The sequence below is a fragment of the Sturnira hondurensis genome, unplaced genomic scaffold (genome assembly GCF_014824575.4).
Source record: "Sturnira hondurensis isolate 20B ecotype Veracruz unplaced genomic scaffold, ASM1482457v3 Scaffold0022707, whole genome shotgun sequence".
NCBI classification, from domain to species: Eukaryota; Metazoa; Chordata; class Mammalia; order Chiroptera; family Phyllostomidae; genus Sturnira; species Sturnira hondurensis.
Genome location: NW_028095338.1, coordinates 1,009,761 through 1,027,114, shown reverse-complemented (window position 1 = coordinate 1,027,114; position 17,354 = coordinate 1,009,761). Strand labels below are relative to the sequence as shown.

Below are 17,354 nucleotides of genomic sequence, written 5' to 3'. Positions count from 1 at the left end.
CCCGAGTATTTCCCTCTCAGCTGAGTACTTCGAGATGTCTCTGAAGTTTATGCCCATTGCTGCTCCTCCTTTCTCATATGCAGTGTTAATGACGTAACTTATGTTTGAGTTTATTTTACCTTTGTTTGCATGCCAGTTCCTGAAGGCTTTTTGTGTGTAGACATATTTACCCATGGCCTGTGACGTTTTCTTGCCAACTATTAATTTCTCTAGAATAAATCTCTCAACAGTACTAAGGGTTTGCATTACAGGAGAGGTATTTATGCTATAGAATGGAAACGAGCATTTCTGGAAGGCCCCAGCAATTCTAGGTTACAACCTACTTTCTTGATAAAAATCTATTAAATCACTTTCTCCCCATTTCTGGCCAACATCCTATCTAGTTAACACTAAGCATTCACCAACCAGCATACATGTTTTTTCTTTACTAACCCACTGTTAGTAAAAAAGGCTGAAGAGCATTAATCACTTTGTTTTTATAAAATGTGTTGTTTCAAGTAGACTTATTCTAATGTTATTTTTGAAAGCTCAGCTTACTTTTGTTGTTAACTTTCTTTTTAAAAATGAATAAAGTATAATTAAAAGAGTATTTTATTTATCCTGTGATCCTTCTCCTTAGGCCTAATATGCCTACCTAAAAATTATTTATTTCTCATATAGCATGGGAACCATGGTACTACATGCAACTGTTACTGCTTCCTTACCTACCCTTTCTAGGGTAGTTGAGTGATTAATTTTCCCATCACAAAATCTTGGATGCATGTTCTGGCTCTCTTCTGCTACAAGTTATGAGACTGTGGGAAAATTATTTAACTTTACTGAGTCTTTTTAAAATATTTTTCATTGATTATGCTATTACAAGGTATCCCATTTATTTTGCTCCCCTTTACTCCCCTCCAGCCTGCACCCCCACCCACTAGCATTCCTCCCTCTTAGTTCATGTTCATGGGAAATACATATAAGTTGTTTGGTCTCTCCATTTCCCATACTTTTTGTAACCTCTCCCTGTCTATTTTATGCCTACCATTTATGCTTCTTATTCCCTGTACCTTTTCCCCTGTTCTCTCCACTTGCCCACCCCTCTGATAACCCTCCACGTGATCTCCATTTCTGTGATTCAGTTCCTGTTCTAGTTGTTTGCTTACTTTGTTTTTGTTTTGTTTTTATAGGTTCAGTTGTTGATAGTTGTGTGTTTTCATTTTACTGTTCATAGTTTTGATCACCTTCTTTTTCTTTGATAAGTCCCTTTAGCATTTCATATAATAATGGCTTGGTGGTGATAAACTTCTTTAACTTGACCTTATCTGGGAAGCACTTTATCTGCCCTTCCTTCTGAATAATAGCTTTGCTAGATAGAGTAATTTTGGATGTAGCTCCTTGCCTTTCATGACTTCAAATGCTTCTTTCCAGCCCCTTCTTGCTTTGTAAGGTTTCTTTTGAGAAATCAGCAGATAGTCCTATGGGAACTCCTTTGTAGGTAACTGTCTCCTTTCCTCTTGCTGCCTTTAACAGTCTCTCCTTATCTTTAATCTTGGGTAACATAATTATGATGTGCCTTGGTGTGCGCTTCCTTTGGTCTAACTTCTGTGGAACTCTCTAAGCTTCTAGGACTTCCTGTAAGTCTATTTTCCTTTGTGAGATTGGTGAAGATCTCCCTCATTATTTCTTTGAATACGTTTTTAATTTTTTTCTCTTCTTTTTCTCCTACTGGAACCCCTATGATTCAGATATTGGAACATTTAAAGTTGTGCCAGAGGTTCCTAAACCTCTCCTCATTTTTTTTTGAATTCTTTATTCTTCATTCTGTTTCTGTGGTATGTTTATTTCCTCCCTCTGCTTCAAATCATTGATTTGAATCCTGGTTTCCTTCCCTTCACTGTTGGTTCCTTGTATATTTTTCTTTATTTCACTTTGCATAGCCTTCACTTTTCTCTCTATTTTGTGACAATACTCAGCCATTTCCGTGAGCATCCTGATTACCAGTGTTTTGAATTGTGCATCTGATAGGTTGGCTATCTCTTCATCACTGAGTTCTATATTTGGAGCTTTGATGTGTTCTTTCATTTGGGACACATTTTTTTTGGTCTGGACTCACCTGTTACATAGTAAGGTGTGGAGCCTCAGGAATCCACTATGTGGGCAACCCACATGGCTGCACTGTGGCGCTGTATGTGGGGGAGGGGTCCAAGAAGGAACAATGCCACTTGCTTGGCTGTCACCTGGCTTTCAGTCACTTCCTCCACTACCCACAAGCAAAGTGGGCCCTTCTGGTGCTTATTTCTGGGTGGGTGGGTTTGTGTTTTTTCTAGGATCCTGTGGGTCTCTCCAACCAACTCTCCCATGAGCCTGGGAACTTCTTCCTTTGCCTCCACCCCCACAGGTTTTTACAGCCAGAGGTTTTGAAGCTTTATTTACCCACACTGAAACACTGGGTTGAGCAGTTTGTTCTTGCTCCACAGTTGTTTTTCCTGGTTTAACCACCTGCAAATGTGGACGTTCCCAGTCCACTGCCATCTCACCTGCCAGGTCCCCCAGGCACTGCTTTGCCGTGTGTCCTCTCCACCTCAGCTATCCATTCCACCCCTCCGACCAGTCTGAGTAAATGTTTCTTCTTTAACTCCTTAGTTATCAGACTTCCATACAGTTCAATTTTCTGGCAGTTCTGGTTACTTTTGGTTTTTAACTTGCCATTGTCCTTCTTTTGGTTGTGCAAAGATGTAAAGTGTATCTATTTATACCTCCATGTTGGCTAGAAGTCTTTTCTGAGATTTTTAGATGAAATTATTATCATAATTATTATTTTACTCATAGGATTACTATTATACTTAAATGAGATAACCTATTGCAAACATATAGGAGAGTCTAATGTGCCTCTTAGTTTTAACTGGATCATGAAAATGTAGACATGAAAATGTTCAATTTCTAAATCTTGATCAGATGACTTTCAGTAATTAATCTTTAAGTTGTAACTGGATGTTAATATGAATACTAATGAGACTGTTTGGTAGTTGATTATACCTCTGATGGCTGCTGATTCTTTTTACATAATTAGGAGCTACAACCAGTGATGTCATGAAGAAAAACTTGACTACCGCAACTGTAACAGTGAGAAATCATTCACTTCCAAGTACTGTTTCAACATTACAAAGTGCCCAAGACAAAAGTAAGTATAAGAATTTGTGCTGAAATGTCAAACTAGCGTGTTAGATAGAATTAGACTCGGAATGTTTTTCTAGACCACTGCGACTGAAGAGTCATGCTTTCCCCAAATTCTCTCCTAGTCTCTGCCTAATGAAACAACCCTTTGGCAGTGTTGGTTTGTACAGTGATACTGTACCCCCCCACAGCCACAAGTGACTGGGTGCCGACGAAGTTCAAATTCAAGGGTGGACAGTCACCTGCGGTATCTGGCACACAAAAAATGTGAACTTGGCCTACAACTTAGACAATTTTGATAAGTGGAAAAATTCTTAGAAACAACAAATTGCTAAAACTGACTCAAGATGGTAGGAAATCTGAAAAGACCTAAAACATTTATAGATACTGCTTTAGAAATTTAAAATTGTTCCATGAAGCAAACTCCACACAGGATAGGTTCACGTGTGAATTCTATAAATTATTTTCAAAAGAAATGAAACAATTCTTTTCAAATTCTTTCATGAAGTAGAAAAGGGAAAAGTATATAAGTAAATATCTGAGGCCAGTATTACCTTACTACCAAAGTTAGAAAATAATAAAAAGGAAAAGCAAGTTAAGAAAACTGCAGCCAAATTCCTCATAAATATAGATTCAAATAGCCTTAATAAAATATTAACAAACCAAATTTAATAACATATAAAAAGGGATATAAAATTATGATTAAATGAGATTTATCCAGGAATGCAAGCTTGGTTAAGCATATGAAAATCAAATATAATATACCACATTCATAGAATCAGTAGGTATAAGAAATATTGACAATATTTAACTAATACTAATAATTAAAACTCTCGTGAAATAAGAAATAAATTGAAACTTTCTCAAACTGATAGAAGACATCAATGAAAAACATACAGCAAACACCATACTTAATAGTGAAAAACTTAATGTTTTTCTTTTAAGACCTGGAACATACACATGGAGACACAAACAGATAGACAGAACCATTTATCTGCATTAGAAAGAAGAAAACAAGTTTTTCTTAGCAGATCTCATCATTATCTGTGTAGAAAATTCCAAGAAACTGCTAAAACTACTAGAATTAATAAAGAATATTTTGTATCACAGCATATGAAATATAAATATAAATGATATTTCTATATATTAGCAGTGACAATTCAAAAATAAAATAAAGGAAACAATGTCATTTACAATTGCATGAGAAGGAGCAAGACATATAGAAATAAATGTAACCATAGACATAAGATTTATACACAAACTACAAAACATTTTCTGTGAGCAATTACGTATCTAATTAAATGGAGAGACATTATATAATCATGGATTAGAGGGCTCAATATTTCAAGATATCAGTTCTCCCCAAGTTGATAAATAATTGATTAGTATACTCAATGCTATCTCTGTCAGAATCACATCAAAGGTTTTTTGTAGAAATTGATATGCTGATCCTAAAATATATTATATAGAAATAAAAAGGATCTGCGATAGCCAAAACACCTTTCAAAAAAACAACAAAGTTGGAAGGCATACACAAGCCAATTATAAAACTTACTCTGAAGATAGAATTATCAAGATAATTCTGATATCACTGATAACACTGAGATAATGAATGGTAATAGTAGTATTATTAATAATAGTCACACTGGAAATAACTCAAATATCTATGAACTGATTAAATGGAATATTCCTTTGGACTTTCCATTTGGAATGGATTTGGAGTTTTTGAAAACATATTGATAGCCATAGAGTGGAATACTAGTCAGCAATTTAAAGAGATACAATACTGATATAAATTATAACACAATGAACTTTCAAAAATATTATGCCCAGTGACAGAAGCCTTTCACAAAACATGACGTATTGTGTAAATCCATTTATATAAGACATCCAAAATGAACATTTTTATAGGGAAAGAAAGCAGACAAGTGGTTGCCTGAAGCTGAAGATGGGACTACAGATTAACTGCAAAAAAAAGACTCAGGGGAGTTTTGTGTATTAATGAAGATGTTCTAAAACTGGATTATATTAATTGTCACACAACTTTTATAAATTTACTAAAAAGTATTGAGTTATAGACTTAAAATTAGTTGACTTAGTTTTTAACTTCTTTATAATGCTTAGTTTAAAAAAGCTAAAGAAAAGAAAATGTTGACCTAGGCCAATCCAATTCCCTGGGTCATATGAACTAGGAAATCCAAAGAAACAAAAAAAAAAGTGATTAGGTGTGGAAACTGAAGCAGCAAGCTTTCGGTACAGTGAGTCTGAGACCAAAGTGGTGATTCCCATGCTTACCTACAACACAATAAAAACTTTTTGAACAAGTAGAGTTGATAGAGAAGGATGGAGACAGTATATGGAAAGATGGAGAAACCCTATAAGCAAGATTAAGTTGTCCGTGATGCACAGAGAGAGTAGCAGGACAAATTCCTGACAGATTGCCAGTTCCAGTTTATGCCATCTTAACAGGCACTTCCCGTATCCTGGCCTTCATGATATAAAGGAATCTGCCCTTTTACTGAAACTATCTTAACTAGAACAGCTAGTAATTTGTCATAATAGCATTACCAGATACCATTTATTATCAATAATGGATGCATTTTTGACATATCCATCATCCTTAGTAAGCAGAAGCTACAGATGACTCTGAGTCTCTATGTCTCTTCTTGGGAGACCTCTTAGATAAAAGGAGATGGCAAGTGGGAACCATGATTTCCAAGGCCCACTGTTGTCTTGAAAGACATCAGGAGCATCCATTTTCTTCCTTTTTATTGTAATCATGTGAAGCACAACATAAAGAAGATTACCTCGAATGAGTCTGGTTTTACGTAATAATTGTGAACTAATATTTTTTATGAGGCAGTGAATAGGCACGTAGAGGAATTGGAAGAGCAGGGTCATTTCTACTTCATATGAAGAACATTTCCTGGGGTAGTGTTTGGCTTCTTATAAGTAGAACCCATTTTGTAGGCAATATATATCTGAAAGGTGCCTTTAGGAAATCAAAACCTCATGTATCTCATCCTATGACTTCCTTGAATGCAAACAAAAATAAAAGTAAATATGAATCTGCAAAACGTATAACAGTGGAAGCTTACACTCAAATAGTATGCTGCACTCATACACACATTCAGTGACTGAGGACAATGTCATTCAGGTTAATAGTTTATTCACACTAACTGTTACACAGAATTGAGTGGCCAACCCTATGAGTCGCTTAAGACTCCTCATTTTATTTTGATTTGTACAGTAAAGTGCCCTCTGCGTTTCAGATCTAAGGACTACTGTATTCATTTGACTTCTAAACAGTTAGAATTTGTTTTGTTCCAATAGTTTTAAAAAACACCCACAAAGCCATTTCTCGAAAAATCATCTACCCAGGAAAGCAAGATAATGAAATAAGGGTGTTTACTGCTGCCCTTTCTATTTTTCATTCCATTAGCCAAGGACTATGCTAAGTCCTTTAGATATTTTGTTATGAAATTTGCTTCTCCCCAGATCATGCTCACTCTCAAGGTGCTTCCTACTTAGCATGGACTCCACTGCAATATAATGAGTTTATACACATTTCCATTTGTACGTGGTGAAACCGGGAGCCTGCCCAGATTCCTGGTTAACACCCTTTCTATTCCCCTCCTTCAGATACATAAACATTTAAAATTAGTGAAGCCGTGACAAGAGGCAGGAAGAGAACAGAACAACCTGCTAGTAAGGGAAGGTTGAACAGCTGACAATTCATTTCTTGGTATAAGACCTATACAGGCAAGTGGTCCACAGATATCAGATAAAGGCACTGTGGGTACATTATGTCAAGTGCAGGTTTCATTTGGAGTAGAGAAGCATTAGTAAAGATTCTGCTTTACTCTGTAGAAAGGCAGAATGAAGGTCTAAAAAAAGATGTCCAAAAACATTTTTCTTCCATTTTTCCCATTCTCATTCTCTCTCTCTCTCTCTCTCTCTCATAGCCTTGCTGGATAAAACAGTACTGGCTGTAGGTTCTTGCTTTCCATGGCTTTGAATATTTCATGCCAATCCCTTCTGGCCTGAAATGTTTCTGTTGAAAAATCCAGACAAGACAAGCTAAAAGAGTTCATTATCACCAAACCAACATTACAAGAAACATTAAAATTCACAAATACCATATGATTTCACATATATGTGGAATCTAATGAATGTGAGTGTATTTATCTCATTTGCCATCATTCTGTTTTATTCTGCCTGTAGAAGACACATTCCTGGAATCCTAAATTTTCTAAGATATAAATCCTCACTCATTCACTGTTTTGACATTAGAGTTAAAGAAATGGGGCTCTTTGAATTAATTATAAATTAATTCCTTCACTAAGGATCTTTTGGAGGGTATCTGTGTGCCATCATGCTTCCTAGCTTCTGGGGAGGGCCAGCAGCCCTCCGTGTTCCCTGGCTTGTAGATACAGCGCTATACTTTCTGTCTCCACCTTCACACAGCCTTCTCCCCTATGCCTCCTCTTCTGTCTTTGTCTTCTCTTATAAAGACAAGTGTCACTGGTTTTAGGGCCTAATCTAATCCAGAAAGATTACATCTCAAGATGCTTAATAACATCTGCAAAGACCCTTTTTCAAATAAGTTCACATTCACAAGTTTCAGATGCACATATCTCTTGAGGGAAGGAAAAGGTGTAACCATTTAACCCACTCCAGACAATGTCCTGAATTTGCCCTTGCAACACCTAGATTCCCTCACCAGTACATTTGTCATTTTCTACATGCAGGGCTACCTTGCTACCTTGAGGGGCGATTCCATGGAAAAATCGAGCCTCCAATATCTAAACTGTGGAAGGACTGGGTGGAAACTCTGTCATAAGACTATAGATTGTCTCTTCCTGAGTTCCCAATTTCTGCTGAAGGTTTGAAAATGTGGCATCCTCTCTGACTCTTCTTTTTTCATTTCCTGTGCACATTCTGATGATTTCTAAGGAAAGAAGAGAAAAGGAAAAGGAAGATAGAAGGAAGAAAGCAAAATAGATGCTTTTCTTGCTAGAAAATGAATCATTCAGGTTTCAATAACCAGATTTGAAAGCAAGACTGTAGGGAAGAAGATACTACTACAAGATCTTCCTATGGTGAATTCAGACTTAGCCAAGGGAAAAAAATTGTGGAATAAGATTTTAGGTAGAAGGCAAATTGAGATAAGCAAAATGCCAATACACAACTCTAGTAGGGCGAGTTATGGAATAGAATTTTGGGTTTTTCAGAGCCCAAACTTCTGCTACCATAGCATATGCAATATTACAGACTTAAAAACTGAAGGGGAAAACCTGGCTTTTGTTAATTCAAAATGAACAACGCATAGGTAATCAGTAGGCTACTAAGCAGGACTTCCTTACATTTATATATAATAAGTAATCTTTCTCATGTTTTCTTTTAAATAATTTGTCCTAGTTTAATATGGGATTTATTTTTATGCAAAGCATAGATAATTGTATGATAACCAAGTAGACATAGTAGACATTTTAGATATAATAATGCTTAGACATGAGAGGAGCCTACACCCAAGCCTGTGATTTTCAAGGCAACACACTGCTCTTAACAAGAAAATTGTGCATCCTGACCATGCCAAGAGAAACATGGCTTATTGGCTATAAATAATAATTCTGAAGTCAGATTGCTTAGGGTCAAATAATGATACAATCATTTATTTACTTAACTTCTCTGTGCTTCAGTTTTATCATTCATAAAATAGCTTATGATAATATTATATCCTTATCAGATTCCTGAGAATATTAAAAGAGATAAAACATACAAAGCTTAAAACAGTACATGGCAAGTAAACACAGTAAATTTTAGTTATTATTTTATTAATAAATGTCCTTGCAAAGCCAGGTATTGTTGGTATTGATGATACCAGTTCCATAAACAAGAAAACAGGTGCAGAAGATTAAATACCTTGGCCAGGGTTAAATGAAAAAGATGAAATTCAGACCCTGTTTCTCTTGCCTCAAACCCCATATACTTTACTATAGCACACTTACTGTTAGTACAGATACTTTATGTAAAGGATCTAAAGGAAGTAGAAAACAACTAGCTTTTAATCGGGTGTATCATATGCTTCACAAGTATTGTTGGATGAGTATAGCACAAAAGACTGACTGGTGACTGGCCGACAGAATATAAACCTGCAGTGCTAACCAGGGTGTGCTTCTCCAGGTTGCCCTCCATGCTAGACTGACTCCTGACCTCCTATGTGTCTGTGTTTCCTGCCTGCTCATTAGTACGGTCCTTATGTCTCCTTGCCCTTGCCCTTCTTCCAATTTCTTATTCAAATTCTATACCTACCTCAGTATTTCCCACAACCGAATGAGGGGTGCCGGATATTTGTACCATCTGCACTATTATTTATTTAGTACTTTCCTTAAACCGATGTACTTTTTATTCTTACATTTGTTTGAAAAGAAAACTATCACAAATGAAAAACCAGTTTTACTTGGCATAAGCAGGAGCTCGAAAATCACCATGATGTAAGCAAAGTAAAATTAAGTTCTAGCTAAATTTTCTTGCTCACCAAAGGCTCTGAGTTTGAAGCTTACTTGTCCTTGTTTACAAAAATTAATCAAGTACCTGGCAGGGGAGGTACCATGATCATGAAGATGGTTTTCCCAGGGCCAGGCTTATCTCTTGCACTCTGGAGGTGCTGGCCCCGGCAATTTCCCCAAATGTGGGAAACTCATCTGCGTCATTTGCCATAGTGCTGGACTGTGTTCTCACTTTCTCCTGAAAACAAGAAGAAGAAAGTCAAGGTAAACCCATGATAGTTATTATTGACATATTTGCATGAAACTGAAGTTTTAAAGCTTCCTCTTTGAAATAATCAAATAGTCTTTGAAAGAAACGTAAAAAAGAAATAACTTCCTAATTGAGTGTTTCAATGTTGTTGAATGCCACTCCCTACGACCACCTCATAGAATCTCTCACACAGTGCTGCGCATCTCATTTTTTGGAAACATTAATTTATCTGATCTCCCAGACTCATTATTTCTTTTGTAAATGGCATGATTTATTTATGCCACTTATGTAGGAATATTGTTGTAACATTTCTTACATGTTAATTAGTTTGTATCATTTCTTGTGAACAGACACAAGATGAATCCTCAAGATAACAAAGTCTTAGTCACAAGTCATGGTTCAGACAAATGAAAAATAATCTCATATACAACGATTCAGTCAATGCCACGTATAAAAGACGAAGAAGGGAAATTGAATTGTTTATAGTAAATTCTTTTAAGCAAATCAGTAAATAATTGTAATAGCTGTGCATGTCTTTTCTCTTGGACCTGCTAATGATGTTCTGTGTGTAACTATGTATTCCTCTATATGATGGGAAACACAATAGCCTTTGTCAGATAAGAATATTTAGCATTTATTTGTTGTACTGTTGTTTCAGATTACTGTTCTGAAGCCAAATTACTTGAGTGAAGCTTAGCTTTGGATTAATGTGAATTAAAGTTCAGCAGTTTGGCAGTGCATTTGCATTTCATAAGACTTTAGTTTCATATTAGAAAATCAAATTCAGCAAAGAGATTTTAATTGACCAACTACCCTGACTAAGATGTGGGTCTTTATTAAACATCTAAATTTGAGAATAGGTTAAAAGGATGCACTACACTCATTTGTTATTGAATGTAATCACTCCCTCTATAAATCAGATCTTGGCCTTTTCTCAAAACACATGTGCATTATGAAAAGTAGGACTTAATTATGTAAGGTTTCCTTTCAAAATAGTTTAGTGGGAGAAAGAGCTGTCTATTTTAGTAAAAGAGGATGGATATTATGACCAAGAGATCTGAATTGTAATCAATGTACTCCCTTGAGAAAGTAGTTTCACTTGTCTCATAATGTTTGCAGATGTGCAAAATGAGAATCTCTCTTGCAGACATCAACACATAATATATGAGACTAACCGTAAGAGTGCTTCAAAAATGGTAGCTCTGATTATCCAAATAGATATCTTAAATAAAGCATTAATTTTCCCTTAGACACAAGTAGATATAATTAGCCTAATTTATTTATTATCATTACTAATATTTTCTATTCTCATTTATTCATTCCATATGTTTTTTTTTTTACCAGAGATCTATAGGGTCCAGCAGAAGTAACCACTGCTTGAGTGTGGTTGGTAGGGTACTAATAAGGGTGTAGTAACTTATAACTTTAATTTGGACATTTCACCTAAAATGTCCTGTGGTATTCTTGAGTGTGATAGTGTTATGTTACAGAATTACATGCTTATGATTTTGTAATAAAATGTTTTGCGATAAAAATGGGGTATTGTTTGTGCCAGGCCCTGTATTTTGCCATATCCTAGTGGTGGGCACTGGAACTATTGTAAAACAAGAAATCTTGGGTGGACCTAGAGGGTATTATGCTAAGTGAAATAAGACAGGCAGAGAAAGACAAATACAGTATGACTTCACTTATCTACAAAATCTAAAAAACAAAACAAATCAACAAACCAAACAAAAAAGAAACAGACCCATAGGAACAAAACAAGCAGAACAAACATATCAGAACATAGGTAGAATGGTGAAGGGGTACAAACGTTCAGTTATAAAGCAAGTAAGTTATAGATTATAATAGGGAATAGAGTCAATAATGTCATAATAATTTTTGTTACTTGGCATATTATATTGTGGTGATCACATTCAATGCATGTAAATGCCAAATCACTATGTTGCACACTGAAAGGTAATATAATATTACATATCAACTATACTTTCATTTTTAAAATTAAAAAAGAAATCTCTGTGTCATGGACTTTATATTCTGACAACAAATTTTTTTTAAAATAATAAATTGTATGTCACTCTAGTAATGTAAATACTACTGAGTAAATGAAGCAGATTGGTGAGCTAGTATGAAAGGAAATGAAGATACAGCTTTAGATAAGGTGGTTGGAGGAGGTTTATTTGAGTGGCAATATCTGAGCAGAGCCATTAAATGTAGGAGAAAGCTGATGTCCGCTTGAGAGAATAACACTGACGCTTAGAAAAGCAGAGAATCCTGAAGCAGGGAGAGCCCCCTGACTCTGATCTAAACAGGGCCTGACTTGTTGGAGATGAATTGAGGAACAAGGCAGGGACTACTTACTGTAAAGACTTGCCAGCCCTAATATGAATAGGGAACTAATAAAGCAGCCAAGTTGAAATTTAAAAAGAATTTTCTAGATGGCTATTATTGTAGCTACCAAGGGGAGAGATATGGGTTCCGGAGGAAGAGTAGGCACTTAAGTGATGAGACATATTTGGAATATATTTTGAAGCTAGAGCTGATGGAGGTGAGAAACAGAAGAGAATCATGAAAGGCCACTGCATTTGGCACCGTGCAACTGGGGGGCAGCTGAGCTGTGCACCAAACCAGGAAGGCAGGGGGAAAAGCAGGTTTAAGGATACCAGTCAATTGAAGGCACCAAGGAGGAAAACGGATACACTAAACATTTATTACTGGGCTCCTAATTTGTTTCAAAAATATTTTCTATATTTTCCACGTGCCAAATATTGTTCATGTTGAATATACTCACAGTTGTTGAAATGACCTTTGATGGTAATTATATCAAGTAATTTGACTTGTAGGAAGATCTTCTGGACTGTTTTTACTTTTAAGGAGTTCCATAAGTTTCAGAGATATCTGTCTGAACCTGCCTGGATTTTCCCCAGGTCAGGAGACCCATCGTATCCTATTAGGCACACAACACACAGAGCACCTGCCAAAAGGATCTGTAGTTGTCTGTGTTATCTTGGTGTGTTCAAGATGTGGGTTTGTCCCAGATGCTCGAAGTAGGATTCGGCAAATTGTGGCTTGCACACCAAATCCAGCCCTCATGTGGTTTGCTAAGTAGAGTTTCACTGGCCCACAAATGTACCTATACTTCAGGTATTATGTGTGGCTGCATTCACACTCCAACACTGAAGTTGAGTAGTTGCGACAGAGGCGTATGGCCCACAAGCCTGAAATATTTACTATTTGGCCCTTTAAATAAAACTTGGCTGACCCTTGCTCTAAAGTATCTTTTAATCATGAAGCCTCGTGATTTTATTATTTAAGAGAAAGTGAGTTATAGATGAGCATAGATATAGAAGCTCTGTATTCATTTGCCATTTGAAATAATTATAAGAATAGATCTAATATTCAGCATTTCATTTGAGTGATTTTCTTTTCTTTCTTTTAAAGTTAAGAATCCAAGTTCAATCAATACAACACAAATACCAGGTAAGTTAAGGTTTTACCCTTTGAGGATGTTCATGTGTAAAGTCCCCAAAATGAGACAAAACCAATCAGAGCACAGGGTGAGATAGTACAGGGAAAACATTACATAGTAACTAAAATGTTTAGGAGACCTTGCATTTAAAAATAAATGCAGACCAGGGACCATGCAAGGTTGTGCGTGAATGTTCTGTGGTTTTAATGAGTGGAACCAGCCCTGGTAAACGGATGACGCATGTGGACTTGTCCTCTGACCAGAACCTGCTGTTTCTGGTCTGTTTCTATGGCTGGTTGGCATCTCCTCTCCCAGAAGTATAGTGAAAGTGTATGTGAGCTGTCTTCTCTGTTTCCAAACTAAGCCTCGTCCTGGCATCCAAAGAGATGATGTTAATAAACGACAGTTAACGGCCTAAAATGTTGTCACGTCAAATTTTGTCACGTCAAATTGCTTGCTTTGCCATACTTAGTTTTAAACTGAACCCATTCTGGATGATGGAGCCATAGGAACTGAAAGAAATCATTGGGCAGGGGAAGATGGTCACGTTAAATCTTCCTCTTGTTTTGAAATCAGAATTATCTGGATGATTCTTGTTTTTCCACATCCTACCTGGTACTTGAGTAAATGACAAATCTCTTAGGTTCTCAGTCCTTGTGACCTTTGGTATTTATAAAATGAGAAATATGTTAAATAAACATAGGAGATTGTGTAACTTTTTTAAAAATATTTTATTTATTTATTTATTTATTTATCTTTAGAGGGGAAGGAGAGGGAGAGAAACATCAATGTATGGTTGCCTTTCGTGCACCCCCTGCTGGGAGTTGGCCTGCAGGGAACCAGTCTGCAACCCAGGCATGTGCCCTGACTGGGAATCGAACCTCGATCGTCTGGTTCGCAGGCCCGCGCTCAATCCACTGAGCTACACCAGCCAGGGCTAGATTGTGTAACTTTTTTAAAAAATTGGAAAAATAAGGCCATGAAAATTTTGAGTGACTCTAATCACATTTTCACAACAAATGTCCAAAATGATCATCAGTCTAGATTCTACTTTTTGTGTTTGAAGCCTTCAAAACTGAATTGATTATGCTTTTAACTTTTAAGTGTGTATCTTCCACATAACATATCTCATGAATGAAGGTATTTTATAGTATTAATTCTCTGCATTTCATCTCATCACCATATTTTTACTCTTATTTCCATCTACATAGTCTGGAAATGCACTCAAAAGAGAACTGGGAAAAGCAAAGCAAAACAAAACACAAAAACAGTGCATCCAGGCAAAAAGGGCTTCTTTGCATTGGCTGATGCTGTGCGCATTCTGGAGAAGTTCTTCCCCTCTGCTTAAGGGATTGGTTACCCTGGAGAAGCTGCAGATGGGGAAATAGGGAGCTGCCAAAATTCTCAGCTCCTTTTAAGGAGGATGAAGCAGGCTTTATTTTGTTTAGAAACGTTGATTTACAGAATTCTGTATTTCACTATAATTTATTTTTAAATGTATTGAAAAGCCCATTTAGATTTTCATTTTGAGTTATGGAAACGAGTTCTCCTAAAACAGAAATAAAATAAAATGAGCCAATGATTTGAATAGTGGGCTAAAAAGAAATGAGACTGATTTTTGAGCCACAAGGAAAGTCAGGCTCAAGTTTGAGATATATGTTGTGGCTAAAGACCAAATCAAGATTTACTTAAAAAATAATAGCATTTATTAACAGGATATTCATTATACCTCTGTTAACAACTGTAACTGTGTGTGTTTATTTAAAATAATGTTATATATGTTTATCAAAGATGTTGGAATATCAAATTTGTGAAATATTCACATGTAAGATCAAGGATAAGGATCTCTTTTTCTTTTAATATATTTTATTGATTGTGCTATTACACTTGTCCCATCCCCCCCTTTATTTCCCTCCATCCTGCACACCTCCCACCCACATTTCTTCCCTTTAGTTCATGTCTATGGGTTGTACATATAAGTTCTTTGGCTACTACATAGCCTATACTGTTCTTAACTTCCCCCTGTGTATTTTCTACCTATCCTTTATGCTACTTATTCTCTGTATCTCTTCCCCCTCCCTTCCTCTCCCACTCCCCTGCTGATAACTGTCCATGTGATCTCTGTTTCTGTGATTCTGTTCCTGTTCTAGTTGTTTGCTTACTTTGTTTTTGTGGGGTTTTTTAGGTTTCATTATTAATAGCTATGAGTTTGTTGTCATTTTACTGTTCATATTTTTTATCTTCTTTTTCTTACATAAGTCCCTTTAACATTTCATATAATAAGGGTTTGGTGATGATGAACTCTTTTAACTTGACCTTATCTGGGAAGCACTTTATCTGCCTTTCCATTCTGAATAATAGCTTTGCTGGATAGAGTAATCCTGGATGTAGGTCCTTGCATTTTATGACTTCAAATACTTCTTTCCAGCCCCTTCTTGCCTCTGAGGTTTCTTTTGAGAAATCAGCTGATAGTCTTAGGGGAACTCCTTTGTAGTAACTGTCTCCCTGTCTCTTATCTTTAATCTTTAATCTCTTATCTTTAATCTTCCCTCCTTATCTTTAATCTTGGATAATGTAATTATCATGTGCCTTCATGTGCACTCCCTTGGGTCCACCTTCTTTGGGACTCTCTGAGCTTCCTGGACTTCCTGGAAGTCTATTTCCTTAGCCAGACTGGGTAAGTTCTCCTTCGTTAGTTTTTCAAATAAGTTTTCAGTTTCCTACTCCTCCTCTTTTTCTTCTAGTACACCTATGATTCAAATATTGGAATGTTTAAAGATGTCCTGGAGGTTCCGAAGCCACTCCTCACTGTTTTGAATTCTTCTTTCTTTATTGTTTTCTGGTTGAATGTTTATTTCCTCCGTTTGGTCCACACCATTGATTTGAGTCCCTGTTTCTTTCCCATCACTGTTGGTTCTCTGTACATTTTTCTATATTTCACTTTCCATAGCCTTCACTTTTCCCCCTATTTTCCAACCATGTTCAACCATTTCTGTGACCATCCTGATTACCAGGGTTTTGAACTGTGCATCTGATAGGTTGGCTACCTCTTCGTTGCTTAGTTGTATTTCTTCTGGAGCTTTGATCTGTTCTTTTATCTGGGCTATTTTTTTTTGTCTCAGCATGCCTGTTACATAGTAAGGGACAGAGCCTCATGTGTTCACCAGGGCAGGGCAACCCACATCACTGCATTGTGGTGCTGTATGTGGGAGAGGCATCCAAGACTAAACAGTGCCACTTGCTCTGCTCTCTGCTGGCTTTCAGTCACTTCTCCCACTTCCCACAAGAAAATTGGGCCATTCTGCTGCTGATTCCCGGGTGGGTGGGTTTGTGTACATTCTAGGACCTTATGGGTCTCTCCAATGAATTCTCCTGTGAGACTGGGAGTTTCTCCTGCTGCTGCCTCAACCCCCACAGGTGTTTTCAGTCAGAGGTTTGGGGGCCTTATTTTTCCATGCCAGAACCCTGGGTTGTGTGGTCTGTCTTACTCCCCAGTTGGTCCCCTCAGTTTATCTGCATGCACATGTGGGACTGCCTGCTCTGCCAGCCACTGCCTTACCACAGTCCTCTCTGCCTGGCTGCTGTCTCTGCCCCTCCTCCCTGTCTGGATGAATGTGTCTTCTTTAACTCCTTGGTTGTTGGACTTCCATGCAGTTCAATTTTCTGGCAGTTCTGTTGTTTTTTATTTTTAAAATTTGTTATTCTTATTTTGGTTGTGCAAGGAGGTGCAGTGTGCCTACCTATGTCTTCATTCTGGCCAGAAGTCCAAGGTTCTCAAAATAATTAGTATTTCTCTTTTTGGGTAGAAGGTGAGGTAGAATTCCATCCTACAGAAATATCAATCTGCTTTTTTAAAAATAAATATGAGCTAGTATGCATGTGTTTGACTACCTCGTACATACCTCTCACGTTTGACACTTTTCATGTGCATACAGCTTTAATTTTCTTGAAAATTGGTGTTTTTAAT

The 17,354-nt window shown here is 36.8% G+C and overlaps 1 protein-coding gene and 1 non-coding gene across 3 annotated transcripts in view; both read left to right on the top strand.

The window, feature by feature from the left end:
* Positions 1-17,354, top strand: part of EMCN (endomucin) — a 96,100-nt gene that overhangs the window by 49,155 nt on the left and 29,591 nt on the right. The window contains exons 4-5 of one of the 2 annotated variants that reach the window (XM_037036257.1): positions 3,053-3,163; positions 13,360-13,398. In XM_037036257.1, the coding sequence (XP_036892152.1) occupies positions 3,053-3,163; positions 13,360-13,398 (150 nt within the window). The remainder of the gene's footprint in view (positions 1-3,052; positions 3,164-13,359; positions 13,399-17,354) is intronic. The other variant, XM_037036258.1, reaches the window with a different exon arrangement.
* On the top strand, positions 9,746-9,909 carry LOC118979978 (U1 spliceosomal RNA). The gene has a single exon (XR_005065032.1). It is a non-coding gene; the product is annotated as a U1 spliceosomal RNA (small nuclear RNA).